Source organism: Triturus cristatus, chromosome 9 (genome assembly GCF_964204655.1).
Source record: "Triturus cristatus chromosome 9, aTriCri1.1, whole genome shotgun sequence".
In the NCBI taxonomy this organism is placed as follows: Eukaryota; Metazoa; Chordata; class Amphibia; order Caudata; family Salamandridae; genus Triturus; species Triturus cristatus.
In genome coordinates, this window is record NC_140592.1 from 454967247 (window position 1) to 454991971 (window position 24725).

The 24725-nt window shown below is 45.5% G+C and overlaps 1 protein-coding gene across 13 annotated transcripts in view; it reads right to left on the minus strand.

Annotated features, from left to right (window-relative positions):
* Positions 1-2575: 2575 nt before the first annotated feature.
* Positions 2576-24725, minus strand: part of C9H19orf47 (chromosome 9 C19orf47 homolog) — a 270934-nt gene continuing 248784 nt past the window's right edge. For all 13 annotated transcript variants that reach the window (XM_085625356.1, XM_085625349.1, XM_085625351.1 and 10 more), the window contains 2 exons: positions 5637-5707; positions 2576-3355 (listed from right to left, as the gene is read on the minus strand). In XM_085625356.1, coding sequence (XP_085481482.1) covers positions 2792-3355; positions 5637-5707 — 635 coding nt within the window. In that variant the 3' untranslated portion in view covers positions 2576-2791. The remainder of the gene's footprint in view (positions 3356-5636; positions 5708-24725) is intronic.

Here is a 24725-nt window from a genome sequence, read left to right on the forward strand (position 1 = left end):
TTCGTGGAAGGGAAACCAGTCTTTTTGGGTAATAATGGCTCTCGCTGGATGTTCGAGGCCGGGGCCGAAGAACTGCGGGATTGATCTCGGGTAAGGCCCGAAGGCGATCCCTCGACCGGAGCCGTAGACTGACGCACTTTGATGGCCTCCGTTTGGACAGGTAGGCCCTGCTCTTCACCAGAGCCATCTTCTTCGGCCCCGAAGGCCTCATCGTAGTCCCCTACCTCATCGTCGGCTTCTTCCCTGTGAAAAAGCTCTTCATCTGTGTCTTCCGATCGGGAATTGTGTTCGGAAGCGGGGCTGGAGTGTATGTTTTCCACGCTTTCAACATCTTCGTCCTCGGTGCTGAAGATGTTGGTCGGGGCCGGTGCCGCTTGCTGCGCTTCTAGTCTCGCGGCTCGTCGATTCCGGAGAGTCTTCTTGGATCTGAATCGGGCACAGGCCATACATTTCGATTCGTCGTGATCCGGAGAGAGGCATTTGTTGCACACCGGGTGGACGTCGACATGTGGATATTTCGCGTGGCAAACAGGACACCGTTTGAATGGGGTCCTCGATTCCATCGTCGATGTAAGGTTGATGGTCGGATGAAACGGATCCGAAAAAGTTGTTAAGGTCGCTAAACTAGCAAGTAAACTGTCGATACCGATCGGGAACAGTACCGACGAAAACTAAAGGCCTTTTGGCCTGAAACTAAATTTTCCTAACTTGAGTCAAGATAAGCACATCCGAACCCAATGGCGGAAAAAAACAATCTGAGGATGGAGAGGATGCCCATGCGCACTGTGGTCCAGGGGAGGAGTCACCTATCTCAGGATACTTCGAAGACTCTTCCAGGACAACAACGTGCAAACATCCGGACCCAACACTAGGCGGCGATCTATGCACAGATATGAATTCAGCAGCCCACATGCCTCGAACACATACATTCTTTGATTACATCTTTTCTTCTTTCTTCCCATACCTGAAATCAATCCTGCCAGAAGTGAACCCACTAGAAGCCAAACTGATGGGTGGTTAAACGGGCAGGCAAAGTATCCCAGCTGTACTAATTGCTTGTAATTAACACCTCCAATTTTTTCTTGACACTGTGCAAGGCTTGGCAGACGGGCACTGGCCTACTAAGGGGGGTGGTGAGACTCGTTGAAAGCTCCAAGGGACGAGACTATTTCAACCTGATTCATATTGATCCAATTTAAGCACATGCAACTATGTCTAATTGAAAATCAGTAAGTTCTGGGACTTGACATGAGCAACACAAAATGATGATTGACGGAATGCTAAACATTATCAAACATTCACCCCAGTCACAGATCTGGGATAAATCCAGTGTTTGTGGGCTTATCCTGCCACCCCAGTTTGGACCCAGTCATATGCAAATCAGTCTTGGCTTCCAGGCCAAGTCCTCCCTTGACCAGAAAAAAAGCATCCTGGGACAGGTTTCAGGGTATCACCCCTCATCAACCAGGCTAGCTTGAATCCAGTGGCATAGGGAGCACGAGACCGCAGCTCAGCAAACCCTTCCCACTTAGGGCAACTATAGGAAACCAAAAAGATGATGGATGGAATGCTGAACATTGTCAAACATTCACCCCAGTCATAGATCTGGTTTTATTCCATTGTTGTGTTGCAACTTGTGACAAGACTCCATACTTAATATGTAAAGATACAGAAGGGACTTCCTGCACAAGTTCTGGCTATGTCCAGCAATAGAGGCCTTCTGGTGAGGCGCGCACATATACTGCTGTGAACTCACGCCCAAATCTGTGCTTCTCAAAATTCTACTGCACAAGATGCAAATAGCTTTTATAATGCTTTAGCATATCTATGGGAGACACGGCAAACAAATGGCACAAAGCAGCACAGACTTGAAATCTAGGGCCTGCAGCTCTGAAAACTGCATGAAACTTGACATGGTCCTGGGCTGCTTTCTGAAATCTCAGATATTATTCAATTCCTGGCTGCACTACAGAAGAATCATACAATCACAGATGTTGGGACATGAAGCTTTTCGGGGAAAGGGTTTACGACAAGGATGGGCAATGGAAATGTATGAGTGACTTTACATTGTTCTTGCGATGACACGGTCCTCACTGATCTGTCCAAATATATATTCAGGGTAAGAAAATATGCTGCGAGGCCATATAGATGTATGTACTTCATCCTATGCATGTACTATCGCAAAATGCCTTTACATTTTACTGGAAAAAATACATTCATCATCAGTTACAATGAGCTTTCACTTTATAAGGGAGTTGGTGTGCAGCAGGCTGGAGTAAAAAAAAAAACAAAAAAGACCACTTTTCAAGAGCCAAATGCAGTAACCTGAAAGGGCAACCATACAGAGTCTGAAAAAGATATGTACTCGTTTTCACAGCCAAATGGCTGTTCATTGGAGGCTTTCCTCACACTTACTGTTTTATTGTATTTGATGTCATGAATGCTGCTCGCTAGTTGCTGCGGACTTATGTAACCTTCTGAAACATTGCTTTGGATGTTCTACGATGTTTTCTATTTACTGTTCATGTAAATCTGAATATACCTACTTGAAAAAAAAAGCATGCAAGCCAACCAACACTTTTATTGCATGACTTCGAAGTCCTGCTGATTTAATATTGGCTCGGAATAGCAAAAAGCACTTGCCCAAACCACAACCAAGGAGGGCAAAAAATGTAATCCAAACTCTGTTTCAGCATGCTTTCAAATAACTAAAACGGTCGTACAAAGATATAAATACAGAATAGTTCAAAAGCACTATCTATGGTTTACCTTAAAAAAAATTGCTGTCAGTTTAATTATTTTTCCTGCCTAGTCTTTTAAAGACACTTACAGTCCCTGTGTTGTCCATCTGTGCACTGTGGAGCTCGCTGGTGCTGCTAACTTTTGCACTCCCCAAAGTCCGCTTAATGGTGACCCTAAACTCTGGAGCCGATTTACTCTTGGTGCTGGAAATTCTGCTATCTTGAGCTACCACAGGGGGCTTTCCAAGTCTCTGTACCAGAGGTGGAAGAGGGGGTTTGCCCAACCTCTGCGCCAAGGCTGATGTGGCTGGTTTACCAAGTCTTTGAATTACACTCACTTTTGAGATGGGTGTGGTTTTTGCAGCCTTTGCTGGTGGGATGGTTACTGACTCGCTCTTCTCAGCAGGCCGCTTCAGGGAAGTGACAGACGATTTGGGCACCGAACTAGTGGCCTTCGCTTTGATGGTTACTCCTGGTTTAGCAGTTTCTTTCGCCACAGGCTTTGTAATGTTCTTTAGGACGCCAGCATACTGTAGGACTGAGCAATCTTCGTCACTCTCTGTAGTTTTGTCTTCTTCTGCAGAATCACTAAGACGACTAAAAACTCCAGTAGGCTGCATAAAAAATAAAAAATAAATGTACTTACACAAATAGGCTGCAGAGATACAAATGACTAACTAAAACATTTAAAAGTTGCTTATCTGAAGCACCAACTGTCCCAACATGGGCAACCAGACTTTTTTTCAAGTATTTTTTCTTATTAATTGTTCCCCCTGATTTCCACCATTTGGAATGATTTATTTTAAAGTGAACACAATATTCAACGGAACTATTTATGTTTGTTTCTAAGGCTAGTGGCGCCCTAATTTGGGATATAAAGTTCTGCTCCTTGGAGCTCTTAAACAGTTTGTTTTCTAGAATGAAATTAGCAGCAAGCCTCCAAAAAAGGACTATAGGAGGGTTTATTTAATATGGGGTGAGATACCCTTGCGTAATATCCAGAGTATCTCAGTTTTAAAAGGGTAAGATATGGAGTCTAATCAATCAGGATCCCTGAAATTTAACCAGTCCAATTTATCAGAACTCCCGTCTAGATTTAGTCAGCCACTGATTAAGCACGCCACAAAAATGTATGTGAGGTGACCTATCCCTATCCCTCCGATATCTTTGATTTGGTGTAAAACATTCCCCACCATTGTATTCAATGCTAGCATTTCTAATGTGAGTTAAAATCAAGTAACTTTAATTAGCATAGTAGTAACATCTGTTATTTAGAGCACTCGGAAAAAGCAAAAACAGTTGTCTATGAAGCATAACCTGGATTTATTTTTATGATAAAGACAGTTCAGCTGTCAATCTCTGAAGAGCTCACTGGTTGTATGGAAGCACAGATAAAGAACTTAAAACGCTAATAGGTTTAAGATCCCACTGAGAAAATGGGTATGACAATCACAATAAAACTGTCTCACTCCCCTGTAGGCAAAAAAAAAAACACATCAGAAGATTACATTCTACGTGGGGAAAGATTAATCACAAAAGCAAAACAAGGATAACAAACCGCAAAAAGGTACAAAAGAAATAAAAGTTAAAGGAAACAACAAACTAGTGTCCTACTGCCAGAAAGCAGGAAAAATAACTCATATGAACTCATACTTGAGGGGTCAACTCTTATAGTAAACTCTAACAGCCTTAGAAAGAACTTTAGTAAATCAATCTATTACTTCCTAAGCAATGCAATTTTACATCCTTCTCTTGACATTTTAAAAAAACCTCTAAAAAGTGATGAGGGACCAATGAGTGCAACAGGACAAATAGGTAACACCGGTAGCCCCGAAATAGACTCAATATCTCTATTTAAACTTTGAGTTTCACATAAAGGGCCCCATACAGCTTTTTAATCTTCTTACAAAATTCTAGTGCATCACGATCCGTGCTGCTAGACAACAACACAAAAACAGCACAGGTAAGTTCTCTCAGTGGAACAGTGTAGCCGTCCAAATTCAACGCTACTTCACTACAACCTCGAAGGACTACATCGAATACATTATATCAACCTCTATTACACCTCTGAATGGCCCTCCTTTAATACAGATAGCTGCCAAATGCAGCCCTGCTCTGCCCCTTCAAACTAACTTCAGCAACTCAACAAAATCCACCCTTACCCATAACATAGGAAGAGTGAGTCCTAACACTAAGTGTAACACTACAACAGACGAGTTGGTTAAACATACTTAATCTCAGTGGGTGCATAACATTTTATTTTAGCATTCGTGGTCAAAAGTCACTAAACCTCTCTCTATAAGATCAAATCTGGAATGGAACTATATTTATTGCACCAAAACATCAGCACATTGTGGAGGTTTAATTTAAATCCAAATTTGTCTTGTATGAAATTTTCCAAAACAAGCAACCTCACAGACATTTCCTATTTGTTTTACTTTATTGATCTGCATGCAGTCTGCCAAAAGTAAACTTTGATCCAAACATGGAGAGTGAACTACAGATAACGAACTTGCCAGCTGCTGCAGTACTGAATGACAGCACTGTACATGCCAAGCGGAAGACTTTGGTTGGAAATAAATGGATTTACTGCTGTACAGAACAGCACCGGGTCATTAAGCCAGCTAGATCAACCTTCAATCCTTAGGCAATGGTCTCTTTTGGAGTTGGCATGCAATTAGACTGGATACCTTACACAGAGATTAGGATCACAAGTTAAGCGCCCATTTAGCTGCATTCTGGTCGTTTCAATAAATAAAACCAAAAAAATAACACAAAAAGTTCACTTTTGCAAATTGTGTTACAACCCTGCACTCACGCCGAGCTATTTAGTGATAATTAGATCAGTTTAAAACACAAAATTGTGAATTGCAACTAATGGTAAAAGCATCTCACCTTGACTCCTGTAGTAGTGTCTGCTTTGGCCTCGGCTCCAAGACGATCAAACACAGATGTACGCTGCATGCCTTGTGGAACAAGTAAATAATTAGGAAAGACTCTCTGAAGACATAGAACAAAGATACAAACTGTTTTAATCTGTCAAAAGAAATCTATGTTTGCGAACCGTAACTTTGTTTTTGTACACACTAGCACCCAAATGGTTTTTTCATTGAGCTGGTGGAGTAGGGAGAAAAGAGTTAATCAGACTCAAGTCCCAACCTACCCAGGACTGGAGAGAATGAAGGTGATGCGACAGGTATCCTTTCAGTAGCATATGTAACGAAGAAGCTGGACTCCAGAACTATAAGCATTACCAACAAGCATTTGCAATGCAATTGGTCTCGCCTTTGGGACCTTATATACATTTAGCTATGCAACACATTAGACTGGGTGCTGAGATATCTACTGTCCTTTAACTTTGGGGGGGGGGGGGGGGGGGGGGGTAAGCACCAAACTGCATGACACACCAGGTATGGGAATACATGGAGAGAAATATTGCCTTGGAGAGTCCAAAGCTCTGTTTTTAATATAACATCAGGGCCTTCGGTGGTCATATCACTGAAAGTACAAGATTTGAAAAAAATATTATTGTGTCTACGGGTGCTAGTGGAAGACGATCTCCAGATCCCACAAAGTACATACACATCCAAGTATATACTTGAGTATATACAAGATGTCTTGAATGCTCGACCTAAAAAGCACAGCATAATTGTTAAACTAAGAAAAGAATGATAGAAAAGAGAATACGATGGGAATGAGGAAAGGATAAGACAGAGTGGCGACATTGGAAAGGTTATGATTATGAATTCAATATGTACCCGATGATGTAAAGGAAAGCTTTAGGCCTCTTCCAACAGACCCATCACCAGACCCTAATCTGCTGGCTTCCATTGACACGTCTGCTTAGAAAGTAGTTTTCCTTAAACTTTGCACACGGTCTATCTCGTTCTAATGAAGCACTTCACCATTTGTATGTGTTTTGAAGTATTTGGCCGCAGCTTTGTTCGCACTGTTCATGTGCCCGGCGCACTTTTTTCAGGTCATAAAATCATTCAGTCTGCTGCTTATATGCATCAACAATACTTCTAATCCGGTCGTCATAAATCAAGTAGACAGGAATACTGCTGGCTTGTCATACAGTCCTAAATAATTCCATAAAACATTGATGGTTAGCGATGTCATGGGGTCTTTATGCTGCCGTTTACTTTCAGTGCAGGGTTTGAGGGTAATCCCACAATCTCTTTCCGGCTTAACTCTCTACCGTCGCAGGCATGGTGTCGTCTGCAGTCCTGCGGGTCTGGGCTGCGAGTGCAGTGTTCTGTGCAACCAGCACACCTCCCTTCATCTAATCTCTGACTGCCTTACTCTGCTGTGATTTATGACAAGCCAGCAATAATCCTCCTTCACCATTTACCTTAGTTTGCTGCAACAGATCGGTTAGGCATGGGAGGGTGGGTCTTCTTGTTGCCATGACGCTCATCCCGATAGTGAGGGACATGGATGCGTGTGGTGTTTAAATGGGCTTAGTATGCCCTCCAGGGGTCATTTTTTGGATCCTGCACCACTCTGCAATTGTCCGGCAGGAGTTGCACCCCTTCCCTTGTTTTGACACTTTCTCTTCGACCCCTTCCTGCCTTGTTCTGGCAGCCCCTTTGGGTGTGGACCTCTGCCCTTCCTGGTGAATCTGCTTCGGTTGTGAAAGTTCTGATTGTTAAATACCACACAGCATACTTTTGTCTAAGAGGAAATTGGCTGTTAAACAGGCTCCTGTAAATTTGGGGATTAATAGCTCAGTATAAACTGACAGGGTAAGTAACCAACGATCTGACATTTGCAACATTTAGCTCCCTTCAAAAAAAAAAACACTGTTACAAAACGGTTTGTAATGACCTCTTACAGCACTGACATTTTATCTAATACCAAGAGTGGAGTTAGCACAATGGTGTACATGGGACATCAGAAAATGAAGAGACTCATTGTAGCGCCTTCCCCAGCCTTGGAGCATGCAGATGAAGTACACCACACGGGAGTTTTAGAGAACACTTCTTTATTCTTCAGCATGCACTACCGCACTGCGCATTACACCTTACTTTTCAGATAACCACACCCTGACACCTCCCAGTACATTACGCAGTTCCTGTTTAGAGCCCATCCCAGAACCACGAGGATCCTAGTGCGTATAACACCAATGTGCTATACTTATGATTTTCTGAATTGGGTAATATGTTGAACTATCTACACCTGTAAGACAGTTTAGTGCAGTTAACGTCTGGTGGTGCTGTGACCACTGAGTTTGAGCTAATTTGCTGGAGGAGCAAAAAACAATTAGAATTATAATTATTCTGGGTGAACTGGAACTATGAAGATAGTACACAAGACTTTAGTTTCTAGGAGTATTCAGTTTCCTCCAACCCATATCCTTCGGTCCTTTTAGAGGGTACTGAAGGTGAACAGGACAGATCAACATTCAATTCAATTTATAAGCTTTTATTCGGTCAAATAAATCAACCATATAAGCAATACATCCATAAAACAATCTGGTTAAAAGAAAACAAAATCTAAAAACAGTGGGGATGAAAAGTAAGAGTATCAAAATTCATAAACATGATATGTCAAGTACAAAGAGCAAAAGTGCAAGTGCATAGATCGCAAAGATCCCCTAACATATTACTTGAACATAAGCAAGCCTAATTCAAAGTACAGGTGCAAAATATACCAAAAGAAGCGTACAATCAGTTATCGATAATCAAAAATTTCCTAGTGCTAATAGCTTTCATAAGAAATGTAGCTAAATAAAAACACAATTGCGGATCATCTAATCTAAAAAGCAACTCCATGGCATTTTTAGAAGATCTAGTATTATAATATAAAAAGAAAGGTTTTAAATAAAATTTCCTAAGAGGAGTATAAAAATGACAAAAAAGTAGCATGTGGCAACAGCTTTGGTGGGATACTCCATCACATGGGCATAGGTAAGTGGAATTCTGTTTCGTGACTGGAAAATTAACAAGATGGTGTATGGTACCTAGTCTTAATCGTGTCAGCACGAAACGATGTGATGCTCTGGTCACAAATGACAAATAGCTTTGGAAACCCTTTTTAAGATCCATTTGTAAATAAAATACGAGAGTTGGTTGAGTCTTGATGGCGTGGGATCTTGCCTCTAATTTGTTAGCCATCATAACTGTTTTTATCTCAGTTCTATTGATAGAAACTGAACACTCTGGATCCAATCGGATATCACAGTTAAATAAAAGTTTAAACCAATGGATATTATAATGAAGCCAGGGTATTTTTAGACAGTTTTCCAAACTAAGGCAGTCCCGTATTATGGATTGCGTGAACAGTGTCTCCTCTTTTGACCATATAGATTTCCATAATAGGAGGGGGCGTATTAGAGCCAAGTCTGAAATATATTTTATGCCCACCTCCCTATGGATCAATTCAGTAGAGGCGGATAAAGGGGCACACAGTAGGCGTTTTAAAAAAGAATTTTCAACTTGTTGTAATTTATTGCCTTAACAGTGGCCCCAGACACCTGCCCCATAGAGGGCTGCAGTAACACATCGTATCTCATAAATGGTCAACATGTCTCTGATGCGTCGGATACCTAGTTTGGCAGCAAATCTAAAAATGCCATTGATGTTTCTCAGCATCTTGGAGTAGGCATTATCCTGTTCCTGAACCCATGACCGATTTCCTGCGAACGTAATGCCTAGGTAACTGAAGGTTTTAACTGTCTGGACCTTAGAGCCTTCGATGTAATAAGTACTAGATGTTATAGGGTTCCTGCCACAGGCCATTACAAAAGTTTGATTTGTTGATTAAAAGTTTCCTTTTAGCAATAAAAACAGTAAAATTATCCATGAGACGTTGTAAACCAATGGGAGTGCGGGAGAGTAAGACCGCGTCGTCCGCATATAAAAGAATTGGGACCGGCAAACCGTCGACCCTAGGGGCATCCGATTCGGTCAGTTTCAGGGCTGCGTCTGCTTCATTAATAAACAAGGAAAAAAGCAGTGGAGCCAGCACGCTGCCCTGTCGGATGCCTCTTTTAACTTGGAAGGAGGGAGTATATTCACCTAAAAGTCCATACTGCACCTTGCTTGACAGGTTACTATATAATCTCGCTAGGAGATAAATTATCTCCTTAGGCGCGCCCATATCTAGCAATAATGGCCATAAAATTGAATGGTCTACCAAATCAAAGGCGCTGCTAAGGTCGGCAAAACAAATATAGATTTCATTCCCTGGCTAGGGTATACTTTCCAATCAAGAGGTCCAAATTGACACACTGCTCTAGTGTGCCAAATCCCTTTCTAAATCCATATTGTACTGGAGTAAGTACTTCCTTCTCCTGGACCCAAGCTTCTAATCTCGATAACATGACCCTACTCATGATCTTAATAGACGAGTCAAGTAGAGATATTGGGCGGTAATTTCAAACTTCAGTTTTAACTCCTTTCTTATGTATGGGTATTATGATGGATTGACCCCATGACAAAGGGAGTTGGGTCTCAACGGCAGCATTAAAAACTCGTTAAAAAAGGGGACCATAGAACAAGTTCATTCTTATAATTATCTATGGGGACCCCATCAGGTCCTGGTGCCTTGCCCCCCTTACTACTGATTATACCATCGATAACCTCTTCTAGGCTGATTAATAAAGGAATAATAGGCCATTCAACAGAGTACTGATTAGATTGGGTAGGTAGTACAGCTGTATTAATAGGATTAAAAATATTAGAAAAATGGGTTACCCAATCATAGTTGATATGGGAATTAATTTCAGGGATATGGTCGTCCTTCAAAAAGGTACTTTTTACAGTATCCCAGAACAATTAGCTGTTTTTAGTATCGGCTGCCAGACTTAAATCTTCCCAAGCAATTTCTTGAAGTTCTGTTTTTCTATTTTTTAAAGCTATAACATATTCAGCACGCGAGGCCTTGATTATATCCGAATTTCTGGGATTACATCTCAAAACTTGTTTGAGATTACTCAGGGCCTTCGTGCATCTAGTATCGAAACAGCCCGCCTTGGGTTTTTTATTTTTGCAGACTGGTTTCGTCAACAGCTTCTCCACTGTGTAATTTATCTAATTAAAATTCTCTAACATCAATGCGGAATCAACCTCATCCCCATGACAAACTTCAATGTCATTCTGGCATTGAGTAACAACATCATGCAAAATTCCAGATGGGTCCACACCGGCCCATTTTATCCGGACACCATTTGGTCTAATGGGGACGATGCATGGACTTTGAGGTACATTAAAAATATGTTTTGGTCCCCAACAAAGTAAATACACAGAGATGCTATTATGATCACTAGTGGGTTGAACCGTTATCCACGGTAGGGAAAATAAATGTGCACTGTTACTGGAAATGATGATGTGATCAATAATAGACATTGCATTTCTGCCTGTGAATGTAGTGCATTTCTTGTTAGGTTTATCAGTAGCACAATATAACAATTCTAGGTCCCATTTGGCCATAGCAGCATTTAGGGCCAGACCATATTCACAGTGAGTGAAATGCATATGGCAATCATCGTCAAGTTCAGATTACCACCTCCTAGGGCCACAAACTTTAGTTAAGGATAATGGACATATTTGAACATTAAAATCACCCACCCAAACAATAGCAATTGGCTTCTTGATATTACTGGTCAGCTTCTCAAGTTCTCTTTCCAGATGATTAATAATTAGACATCGTGAGGAGCTAAACACATTATTATAAAAATTGATCAGGATAACATCTTCACCTATAAGGGAGACCAACCACATAATCTGAGCATAAATACCCACATTAATACATTTATTAATTTTAAATTTGTTTAGGCTAGTAGAGATCAGGATCAAAAGACCTCCCTTGGCCCTACCGGAAGATGAAGCCTGGGCCGGGAGCCAATGGGAGGTAAAGCCCTCTACATAAATTGGATTGATACACCACGTCTCCTGAAGACAAATAATATCGTGTTGGGCCGATATAAAATCTACCCATGATGGTGTACCTTTTTTCCTATGAAAACCAGCAATATTCCAAGTAGTGACCTGGTACCCTATGGCCATATTCGTTACATCAGATTGCTGAAGAGATTTATCATATCCCACCTCTTTCCTAGTAGTAATTGCTTCTGGAGAGATACATTCACCAGAAGCAATGGATGGACATATTGCATTATTAACATTCAATAAGCCTGCTAAGGAGCATGTCTAATTTTTTAAAGAACTCTTTGGGCTCCGTTCAATTTAAAGAGCATAATATACAGTACCAGTTCTTTCCAAAATATAAATCAATAGTTGCTCTGGATGCCACTTGTGTTTCTGTAATTGTTCAGGATTCTGAATGCTCACTAACTAAGTGTGTACATGTTACATATGAGGTTAACCTCGAGGATAATAAGTAAGTCAGTTATATTGAATCACAACGCTACTTTGAAATTTGGATTTGATAAATTCAGCATCCTATGGTATAATTAAAGTTGTCAAATTGATGGCCTAACAGTGATCTAACCATTGTTAAGGATGAAGCACATTCTGTTTATTGCTGACCCGCTATATTATTTCGTATGGAATCCTAAAATGACCCCCCCCCCCCCCCATGTCAAAGGCCAGTGCAACACTTTTCAGAGGGGAGGCCTCTAATTGTCTAAATGGCACAGAAGTTAAGGTTTATGTCAACATGTGTTTAAAGGAGTTTATCATGAATTGGAGTCAGACTTTGAGAACATTTTAAAAGGAATGCTGTGCCAGATATGAGGACAAAGATATACAACTCCGTTTATTTTATGCATTTATTTTCAGAATATTTGGTGGCAGCACACTATCACTTCAAAGGAGTCTCCTGGTGTTGACACCTGATGTAATTAGAGGATTAGCTGTAGGAGTTAAGGTTAGTTGATGAGCCAGGTTTTAATAGCTTTCATGAAGGCCAACAAGTGTTGGATATTATGGATTGTGGGAGGAATTGAACTACAGAGAAGAGCACCATGTCCCATCTAGTAAGTTTAGATGGTGGCATCAATCACAAAGTGGTTTGGTACTGGACCCAAAGGTTTCTGGGAGCAGTATACTTTCTGAATATTTTATCAGAAAATGTGGGGCCTAGCCGGCGCTGATTTTATGCATAAGCAGCATGATTTAAGGAAGTCAAATTTCTTACGGTTGCAAATGACTCTTAATAAAGAGTTTTGTAATCATTGTAATTGAGCAGTGGGTTATTTAGGCAAATCAATGTACAATGCTAATCTCTATTGGACAAATGATTCACTAGGATCAAATTGTCTGAGAAAAATAGAAAAGGAATGATCCTTCTACGAAGGCTGATTTGATAATACCAGTGTTAGACCTGTCAGCCCTTTGGGTGGTCCCTCCTCATCATTATTTATTTTGTCCCACTTTTGCCTCAAACCCTGTTTGAATTTTTCCTTTTTGGGAACCACCAGACTTTTTCGTGTTGCTACAGATTCAGGGAGCCATTTTAGCTACCCCTGAAACTTCTGTCTGAGGGCCTGGAGCACAAAATGGTGGCCACCTGTGACATCACCAGCATCCACTGGAACCTACCAGCACCTTCCAGAACATTCCAGGAGATTCCAGAACTCTGTGACAGTTGGAGACCGTTTAGAATGTTGGGAGGATAAGAGAGGCAGTTGGAGCTGGCAGTTGGCACCTGACTGGTGAAGAGAGAGGAGCACAACAGTGAAGGAGGAAGGAGTGAAGCAGCAGGGGTGGAAACTTGTGCCTGGAGTGGGGTCCATAAACCCACCCTTGATACTTGTCCCTACTGATGGATCCCAGCCTATAGCCCTGTGTGGGAAGAAGACAGAAGAAACTTATCCTAAGGACCTGGACAGCAGGAACAGGCCTTAGAACCAAGAAAACAGCAAGATTCTGACCTGAGAACTGGTTTCCCTGGAGTCCGGCGTCGAGTAGCCTGAAGACCTGGAGCCCGAGGTGGAGAAGCGGCGCTGACTGAAGTAGCAGACGTCGTACCCGGAGCCGCCTGAGGTCGTGAGAGGGCGCCGACGGAGGTCGTGAGGAATACCAGAGGTCGAGGAGGAAGTGAACCGAGGTCGAGCGAGCGGCGTCATCGGAGGAGTGAAGTCCGCCCTCCGGAGTCGTCGGAGACCGAGGTAGAGGAGCACCGGAGGTCGGGAGTGAGGATCGCACTCCGGAGTCGCCCGGAGCCTGTGAGGAGGAGCACCGGAGGTCGGGGGTGAGGATCGCACCCCGGAGTCGCCGGAAGTCGACATCGAGGCCAGGCCGGCCGACGTCATCGGAGCCGAGAGCGCCATCGGACCGGAGCCGCCCGAAGTCGACATCGTGAAGAGACTGCCTGACGCCGTCGAATCGGAGGTCGAGATCGAACCGAGGCCACCGACATCGGACCGGAACCGCCTGCCGGCGTCAAAGAACTGACATTGTGCCGAGGCCGCCGAGACCGAACCGGAACCGCCTCACGGCGTCGACACGACTCCAGCGGCGTCGGAACATCAGAAAAAGGGCAGTAAGTGGAGTAGAGGGCGCCTAAGGCCCTGTGGAGACCTGAGAGACTGCTCTAAGGGGCTAGGGAGGTGCTGAAACCCATCTGACTGTGCCTGGGGTGAACTGGGACTAACCTAGAGAGGTTGTGTGGAGAAGGAAAGCCAGGGCATTGGTATTTCCCCCCTTTGATCTACCTCAGTTTAGGCCTCAGCCTTGTCCCAGCCAGGGAGTAGCCTCCCCCCTCAAGCCTTCCACAACCCTACAAGCTGTGCCTGGGCCAAATCAGCCCTTAAGAAGTGAAGTGTCATCTGATTATATGAGGGGTGCTGTATACTTGTAATTATTTATTGGGGATACTGTATTTATTGAATTTTTATCTATTTATTGCTGCACTATATTTATAGGTCCACAGGACTTGATGGTGTACAATATTTATTGGTACAGTATTTATTGCCTCAAAGTATTTAATTGTCTGTATATATTGCACTTGTATTTATGCCCTGTTATTTATGATCACCCCTATTTATTTCATCAAACAGCCAATATTTATTTGACCTGCACTAATTGAAACTTGTATATATTGTGATTGTCTTATTTATTTTTCCAATCAGCAACTAAGAGAAAAAGATAAAGAAGAATATTTTCATAATTTTTACGGTGTAGAGTCGTTTTTGGAACGGATGCACGCATGGTTATTGTATGGGTATATTGTATGCTTAGCACTGCGCCTGTTTCCTGACCACTCGAGCCAAGCTACCACAGTGTGTTCGGGGAGTCCACCACCACCCTGCGGAGTGGGAGTGGGCGTTTCCAACATAAATTGGTGTTCAGTGGTGGGATAGAACTGTGCCTACATATACTCAACAATAACTGTGGGTAGTCCATAGGCCTACACCGGGAGTTTTCTCAAGAGCGGCCTTCCTAATTGTGGGTTTTTGTTTTTTCCAAATTTACTCTGGTGGTGGGAGGAGGTATTACTAAAGGTACCACCCTACATTGTTACTGCACAAAACCTGTCCTCTAACCTGAGTGGGCAAGATGGAGTTTGTACTAGAAAATCTAGAAACGTACACTGTGGCCCAACTCAGGGAGTTTTGCCAGCGGGAGGGGGTGTACTGTCCCCCAGGAGCAAAGAAGGGTGCACTCCAAACCAGCTTAAGGGCTTGGGGGGAGGCACGCCGAGAAAGCAAGGCTGAGGAGGAAGACAGGGATGGAGAGCCTGACCCCGAGGGGGCTGAGATGTACCAACCTGAGGTGGGGAACCTGTCAGCAGGGCCCAGGACACTTTCTAGGAAGGGCAGCACTGTCTCTAGCGGGGGCTTATCCAGCGTGGAGTTAGCAGATCGGAGAGAGAAAAGACAGCTCACATGGGATTTAGCAAAGCTGGAGAAGGAGAAGGAGGAACAGAGGCTGGCTCATGAGACGGAGAAAGAGAGGATGGCTCATGAGATAAGACTGAAAGAGATCGAGCTTCAGATCTTAAGAATTGGGGCACCAACTGTTCCTAATGGTGGCAGCAAAGACCAAGAAATCACCAGGGAATCCAAACCTTACCTGCCAAAGGACATAGTAGCTAGCTATGGGGCGGGTGACGACATCGCCAAGTGGCTAGCAGCCTATGAGGTCTCGTTGAGGGCCCATGGGGTTCCAGTGAAGTATTGGGGAGGAGGATTGTATAGGTACATGCCTCCAGCTGGTAGGGATGCTTTATTGGCCCTCGAAGAGGATGAGCAGACCCACTACCCCACCATGAAACTGGCGCTCATCAGAAAGTTTGGACTAACACCTGAAAAGTACAGACAGAAGTTCAGGGGTAGTCACAAACTGGGCACACAGAATTGGGTGGACTTCCTGGACTATGCAAAGAAGGCACTGGAAGGTTGGATTCAGGGCAGTGAAGTAAGGAACTACGAGGAGCTGTTTGACCTAGTACTGAAGGAACACCTACTCGAGAAATGTTTCCCTGAACTGCGGCAACACCTGGTGGATAGCAAGCTGACCAGTCCCCGGAAGCTTGCTGAGGAGGCGGACATTTGGGCTAGTACCCGGGTGTCCACAAGGGGGACTGGAGGGGATACTCAAAAGGCCGGACAGGGCGCCCCCCAGAAGAAAGAAGGAGGGGAAAAGAAAAAGGAGTTCTCCAAAGGCCCCCAAAATAACTTCCAAGGGAAGGGAACAGGATTCACCTCTAAGGCTAACCCACCCAGAAACCCTAATCCTGGCCAGAGTCAGCAGCCAAGGGTTGTCCATTGCTACGAGTGCGGTGGCGTTGGACACTATAAAGGAGATCCGAAGTGTCAGAAACGATCACCCCCTCCCACTGGAGGAAAGCCCCCCGGAGTAGCTAGTGTAGTGCTCGGGGAGGAGATGCCCTTAACTAAGGGAAGGGAGTGGGCGGGTGTCACTCTAGTGTCCCTGGGAGAACGGGAGATGGTTCCTAAGATCCAGGTGCCCGCAAATACCGCAAAGTATGGGCAGTGGATCACCATCAACGGACAAAGAGGGGAGGCTCTGAGAGACACAGGAGCCAGTATGACTATGGTGCGTAGCCAGCTGGTGTCTCCAGAGCAGGTAATTCCCGATGTACTCCACCCAGCCGCGATGGCTGACGGCAGAACAGGCCACTATCCCGTGGCCGAGGTTCCCTTTGAATGGGGGGGGGTTGCAGGTTCACTTCGAGTTGCCGTAAGCCCTGCCGTGCCAGTCGATTGTCTGCTGGGCAATGACATGGAGCACAACGCTTGGAAGGAGGTGGAATACCGGACTCACACCGAGATGCTGGGTACACCTGACTGGGCCTGTGTTAGCACAAGGTCCGAGACTACCCGAAGAGGGAGTTCATTCCGGCTGGAGCCTGGAACAAAGGCCCAGCCAGCTGCCAGTCAAGGGAAGAACCGAGGACAGGAGGAGCCTGCCTCGGCGTCTCCACCCCGTAGGACGGATAGGCCACCAAAGGTGGTGGGCCAGGAGTCTGCGGAGGGGGACGTTACCAACCTGGAGGACTTACCCATCCCGGCCGAGTGGCACGTGGAGGGAGGCCCGTCCAGGGAGGAATTCTGCCAGGGCCAGAGGGAGTGCCCTACCCTTGAGGGGCTGAGGCGACAGGCCGAAGCCCAGGCAGCAGGGAACGTTGAAGGGAACTACAGTGTTTACTGGGAGGATGGCCTCCTCTACAGTGAACCCAAGGCACCCCTACATGGATCGTCACGAGCCTTGGTAGTTCCTCAACGTTATCGAGCCTTCCTTTTAGAGTTGGCTCACGAGATACCATTGGCAGGACACCTGGGGCAAGACAAGACCTTCGCCCGTCTTGTCCCACACTTTTATTGGCCTCAGATGAAAGTGTCGTCCGATACCTACTGCCGGACATGTGTGTCTTGCCAAGCCAGTGGGAAAACCGGGGTGAAGCTGAAAGCTCCCCTGGAACCACTTCCTGTCGTTAGCACCCCCTTTGAAAGGGTGGGCATCGACATTGTGGGTCCATTAGATCCACCAACTACAGCTGGTCACAGGTTTATCCTGGTTCTGGTGGATCATGCCACACGGTACCCAGAGGCAATACCTCGGAGGACCATAACAGCACCTGTTGTGGCTAGGGCCCTGATGGGAATCTTTACCCGAGTGGGTTTTCCCAAGGAAGTTGTGTCCGACAGGGGGACCAACTTCATGTCAGCATATATGCGGGCAATGTGGAAGGAGTGTGGAGTGACCTACCGGTTCACGACTCCTTACCACCCCCAGACCAATGGTCTGGTGGAGAGGTTTAATAAAACCTTGAAAGGCATGATCAGAAGTCTGCCTGAAAGCCTGCGGAGGAAATGGGACGTCCTCCTACCCTGTTTACTTTTTTCATACAGGGAAGTGCCACAGAAGGGAGTGGGCTTCAGCCCCTTCGAGCTTCTGTATGGGCACCCTGTACGCGGACCTCTTAACCTGGTGAGAGACGGCTGGGAAAGAACTCCCAGAAAGCTTCCCCAGGATGTGGTGAGCTACATGCTGGCCTTCCGGAGCCAAATGGCTAAGTTGTGGAAGCAAGCTTCTGACAACTTGGAAGCCAGCCAAGCAGTGATGAAGGCGTGGTATGACCACAACGCTCACCCGGTGGAGTTGGAGCCTGGCCAGAAGGTGTGGGTGATCGAACCCGGAGAGCTTAGTGCCCTCCAGGATCGCTGGTCAGGACCCTTTGAGGTGTTGGAGAAGAAGGGTAAGGCTACCTACTTGGTGGACCTGAAGACCCCTCGTCAGCCCTGCGGGTGCTGCATGCCAACCGCCTCAAACCCCACCACGAGAGGCCCGAAGTCATCTTGATGATGGTGACTGACGGAGGAGAGGACGTGGAAAGCGAGCCTCTCCCTGATCTGTTTGCGTCTCAAGAAAAGGATGGGTCGGTGGAGGGAGTGATTCTCTCCCCATCTCTAACTCCTGAACAGCAGGAGGACTGTCGCCAGGTCCTGGGGCAGTACTCTTCGTTGTTCTCCCTTGTCCCGGGTAGGACTCACCTGTGCGTCCATGACGTGGACACAGGAGACAGCCCACCTGTGAAGTCCAAGATCTACCGGATGTCAGACAAGGTGAAGGCCAGCATTCATAGTGAGGTCACTAAGATGCTGGAGCTAGGAGTGATTGAACCTTCTAGCAGCCCCTGGTCCAGTCCGGTGGTGTTAGTACCAAAAGCTGCACCACCGGGTGCCCAACCAGAACTGAGGTTCTGTGTGGACTACCGGGGACTGAATTCAGTGACAAAAACTGATGCTCATCCGATCCCTAGGGCGGATGAATTAATTGACCGGCTGGGAGCTGCCCAATATCTAAGTACCTTTGACCTTACTTCGGGGTACTGGCAGATCTCTTTGACTGATGGAGCAAGGGAAAGGTCAGCCTTCTCCACGCCCAATGGCCACTACCAGTTCTGTGTGATGCCCTTTGGGCTCAAGAACGCACCTGCCACGTTTCAGCGCCTGGTAAACCAGATCCTCACCGGGATGGAGAGTTTCTCTGCTGCTTACCTGGATGACATAGCCGTCTTCAGTAACAGCTGGGAGGATCACTTGCGTCACCTGCAAGCTGTTCTCCAGGCCCTGAGACAAGCTGGATTGACGATCAAGGCCAGCAAGTGCCAGATCGGGCAGGGGTCGGTAGTGTACCTTGGACACTTGGTGGGTAGGGGAACGGTGCAACCCCTCCAGGCGAAGATCGAGGCCATCATGGCCTGGGAACCCCCCAAGACACAGACTGAGGTCCGAGCATTTTTGGGCCTCACGGGATATTACCGCCGCTTCGTGAAGGGGTACGGTACCATCGTAGCCCCCCTCACGGAGCTCACGTCCAAGAAACAACCTCGACGGGTAGTCTGGACGGAGGCTTGTCAGCAAGCCTTTGAGAAATTGAAGAAAGCCATGTGCGAGGCCCCGGTCTTAAGGGCCCCAGACTTTTCCAAGAAGTTCATTGTCCAGACAGATGCATCAGAACATGGCATTGGGGCAGTGTTATCGCAACTCAACGAAGAGGGTCTGGATCAACCCGTGGTCTTCCTATCCCGGAGACTACTTCCCAGGGAACAGAAGTGGAGTGCAATAGAGCGTGAAGCCTTTGCAGTGGTATGGGCTCTGAAGAAGTTGCGGCCATACCTGTTTGGCTCGCACTTCCTAGTTCAGACCGACCACAGACCCCTTCGTTGGCTGATGCAAATGAAGGGGGAGAATCCCAAGTTGTTGAGGTGGTCTATTTCCCTACAGGGGATGGACTTTCAGGTGGAACATCGGCCTGGAGTGGACCACGCCAATGCAGACGGTCTCTCAAGGTATTTCCGCCTTAGTGATGAGAACTCCCAAGGGGTTGGGTAGCTCTCCCCACTTTCAGCTGGGGGGGGACGCGTGTTAGACCTGTCAGCCCTTTGGGTGGTCCCTCCTCATCATTATTTATTTTGTCCCACTTTTGCCTCAAACCCTGTTTGAATTTTTCCTTTTTGGGAACCACCAGACTTTTTCGTGTTGCTACAGATTCAGGGAGCCATTTTAGCTACCCCTGAAACTTCTGTCTGAGGGCCTGGAGCACAAAATGGTGGCCACCTGTGACATCACCAGCATCCACTGGAACCTACCAGCACCTTCCAGAACATTCCAGGAGATTCCAGAACTCTGTGACAGTTGGAGACCGTTTAGAATGTTGGGAGGATAAGAGAGGCAGTTGGCAGTTGGAGCTGGCAGTTGGCACCTGACTGGTGAAGAGAGAGGAGCACAACAGTGAAGGAGGAAGGAGTGAAGCAGCAGGGGTGGAAACTTGTGCCTGGAGTGGGGTCCATAAACCCACCCTTGATACTTGTCCCTACTGATGGATCCCAGCCTATAGCCCTGTGTGGGAAGAAGACAGAAGAAACTTATCCTAAGGACCTGGACAGCAGGAACAGGCCTTAGAACCAAGAAAACAGCAAGATTCTGACCTGAGAACTGGTTTCCCTGGAGTCCGGCGTCGAGTAGCCTGAAGACCTGGAGCCCGAGGTGGAGAAGCGGCGCTGACTGAAGTAGCAGACGTCGTACCCGGAGCCGCCTGAGGTCGTGAGAGGGCGCCGACGGAGGTCGTGAGGAATACCAGAGGTCGAGGAGGAAGTGAACCGAGGTCGAGCGAGCGGCGTCATCGGAGGAGTGAAGTCCGCCCTCCGGAGTCGTCGGAGACCGAGGTAGAGGAGCACCGGAGGTCGGGAGTGAGGATCGCACTCCGGAGTCGCCCGGAGCCTGTGAGGAGGAGCACCGGAGGTCGGGGGTGAGGATCGCACCCCGGAGTCGCCGGAAGTCGACATCGAGGCCAGGCCGGCCGACGTCATCGGAGCCGAGAGCGCCATCGGACCGGAGCCGCCCGAAGTCGACATCGTGAAGAGACTGCCTGACGCCGTCGAATCGGAGGTCGAGATCGAACCGAGGCCACCGACATCGGACCGGAACCGCCTGCCGGCGTCGTCAAAGAACTGACATTGTGCCGAGGCCGCCGAGACCGAACCGGAACCGCCTCACGGCGTCGACACGACTCCAGCGGCGTCGGAACATCAGAAAAAGGGCAGTAAGTGGAGTAGAGGGCGCCTAAGGCCCTGTGGAGACCTGAGAGACTGCTCTAAGGGGCTAGGGAGGTGCTGAAACCCATCTGACTGTGCCTGGGGTGAACTGGGACTAACCTAGAGAGGTTGTGTGGAGAAGGAAAGCCAGGGCATTGGTATTTCCCCCCTTTGATCTACCTCAGTTTAGGCCTCAGCCTTGTCCCAGCCAGGGAGTAGCCTCCCCCCTCAAGCCTTCCACAACCCTACAAGCTGTGCCTGGGCCAAATCAGCCCTTAAGAAGTGAAGTGTCATCTGATTATATGAGGGGTGCTGTATACTTGTAATTATTTATTGGGGATACTGTATTTATTGAATTTTTATCTATTTATTGCTGCACTATATTTATAGGTCCACAGGACTTGATGGTGTACAATATTTATTGGTACAGTATTTATTGCCTCAAAGTATTTAATTGTCTGTATATATTGCACTTGTATTTATGCCCTGTTATTTATGATCACCCCTATTTATTTCATCAAACAGCCAATATTTATTTGACCTGCACTAATTGAAACTTGTATATATTGTGATTGTCTTATTTATTTTTCCAATCAGCAACTAAGAGAAAAAGATAAAGAAGAATATTTTCATAATTTTTACGGTGTAGAGTCGTTTTTGGAACGGATGCACGCATGGTTATTGTATGGGTATATTGTATGCTTAGCACTGCGCCTGTTTCCTGACCACTCGAGCCAAGCTACCACAGTGTGTTCGGGGAGTCCACCACCACCCTGCGGAGTGGGAGTGGGCGTTTCCAACAACCAGGTTTGGAGACTTTGGTTGTTTGAGCACAAGTATTCAGAAGGGAATCAAGTATAATGCGTAGATCGCCTACCAAGGTTGAAATAGGCCATAGATGCTCTCAAAATTATTCAGAGGGGCCGCAAAGTGTGGCCTGTGGTGAGCCCAAGGGCCGCATTGATGGTAGCAGGATGGGAGTGGGGCTTTGCCGGTGGCTAAATGTTGCAGGATGCTTCATTAGAATACATTACTTAAGTTCACTAAGCTTGAGACTAACGGCTTGATAATTTATTTAACACCTTGCTGAATGTTAGTGCTCACTGAAGTAAACAGCAGCCCAGTATTGCGGTTAACCCAGGGGCCAACTGTGAAGGTCAGGAGGGCCTGGTGTAGGCAATCTCAGAGAGGAGGGCCAAAACGAATGTTCTCATTTGTTGACATGATTAAAAATGAGAAGGTTTGTTTAAGAAAGTTGTCTTTCATACACCTATTGATGCTAAACTAATTTAACCGCAAAATTCACACAATGTTGTTGACTTTGGAATTTATCAATTGCAGGTCATCTGCGTATAAAAAGGATGTTATTTTTCAGTGGTTTAGAACTAGAACTAAAGATTGATTATATAGGTCAAACAGGAACCTTAAGGTACAGTACACCCTATGGCAAATGCATGGGGGTAGATGAGAATTTTTCCATTTGAATTGTTTGGGATTTCTTTGGAATAACATTCTAGCCAATTCAATGCATTTTATGTGATATGGCGCTTCATCAAGTAAGTTAGCAAAGTCTTGTGATTAATAGTGCTCACTCCTGACCTGCAATAATTCTGTCGAAAAGTCTTCTTTTAAAAAATTGTTGATTGGAAAGAGCAGTTGATTAGCTACTGTGAAGGGCTGTAGTTGCTTACTTCCCACTTTTCCCTGAGCTTAGCAACAAAACGGAGACGGGGAATAGGCCTATAGGCCGTGGGATTATTTAGGAATGGGCAAACCAAATGTTGGTGATTTTAGGACTGCCAGTAATTCACAAGGATATTAGAACTGCTGCTGGGCAGGCGTCAAGGTGGGAGCCCGAAGGTTGGCTTGATTATTAGACAAGGTCGTTTTACTTTTGAGAAGGAAGTGAAGGTAGAAATGCTTGATGTGGTTAGCAGAATTAGATTAGCCTAGTTGGATTTTATTTCATTTTTTGAGGGATGTTTAACTAGGTTATTCCCCACTTGTGATTAACATCTTCTTGCAAAGTATGTGGACAAACAGTTCACCAGGACTTGTTAAGAACCTTTTACAGCTTTACTACAGGATGGGTTATATGGATTATAAATTGTTTTCAAAAGCATACAGGGTTATTTGCTAGATGTACTTTATACGTACTAAGTATGTTATGTTTTGCAGATCATGTGACAGTATTATGCAACCGTCTTTGATAATTAATTTTGGCATGAGGGCAACATTTGATATATTGATGTTAATCGAGAATTCATTTTTTTTTCCTCCAAAAAATAATTTGTGTTCTTTTTTCCTGAACAGACTTTACCTTAGCCTTCCATTTGGTTAACAGACAGCAACTTTGTAAAAAAATGGCCAACTTAGAGTTATGCCTGAAATTACTGAAAATCATTAAATTCACATACTGAAATTCCGATTAAGGTGGGGACTGAGGCACATGCCACAAACGCATTCCAGCAACGGAGAACACAAACATAAGCATGTACTTCACCTCTGTTCACTAGCTTTTAAAATGCTGACAGGCCATTTCGTCAACCGGATTAGCTAATTCTCACCTACATTTAGAAATCGGCATCTTTAATTGGTGCTTGAAGTGACTGAGTCACTAGACCACATAGCTGTAAGACCCCCCCCCTCCTAAATCTCCCCAAAGGTCACGTTATGCTTAACCAAGCTATAATAAATTGCCTACAAGCACATTTAGCTAAAACCAAAATGGTTTCTTGCAAACACAATGAAGCCATAAACCGCTGGTGGGTCAATATAATTGAGAAAATAGCAGACACAACTGTCTAAGTACCTAGGCAGATAGAACAGTAGGTCACAGGTTAAGAGTACCAAACTTTACTCCTTACTAGACAGCCCTATATGACCATGTTCCATTTATTTTCAAAAACTGTCAAGTGTTGTGCTACTTGGAGTTTGCCTTTAAATGTCCAGCAAATAACGTTAAAGCCAACAGCATTAAATGTTTTTGGAGCACACAGCGCAGAGACGAGCTGTATGAAGAACTGAACTTGGCTAGAATAATATACCATCCATACTTTAGAGCAGGGATTCTTAACTCAAGTTCCGGTGACCCCAAGGGTCCACGACTACGCAGGAAACTAAATATTAACAGATTAATAAAGCGAATATAAATATATATTGTCAAACTGAACATTTAAAAAAGTTCCATAAATGTACAGGACTTTGAAATTTGTGGGAAGCAGTGCAAATACATCAAACAGAATATAGTATGGAAGATGGGTGGCTTCAATTGACTTTAGAAAAGCTTCATGTTAAAGGAATATGCTACTTACCAGTATGCATCTGTTCTTGGCATGTAGAGCTGCAGATCTATACACTGTGCACAGATCGCCATCTGGTGTTGGGCCCGGATGTTTGCAGTTTGTTTTTCCTCTTGGAAAGTCTTTGGAAGTCACGAGTTTGGTGACTCCTCCTTTGGTTCGTACTGCGCATGGGCTTCGGCTCCTTCCTCAGATTGTTTTTCGCCAG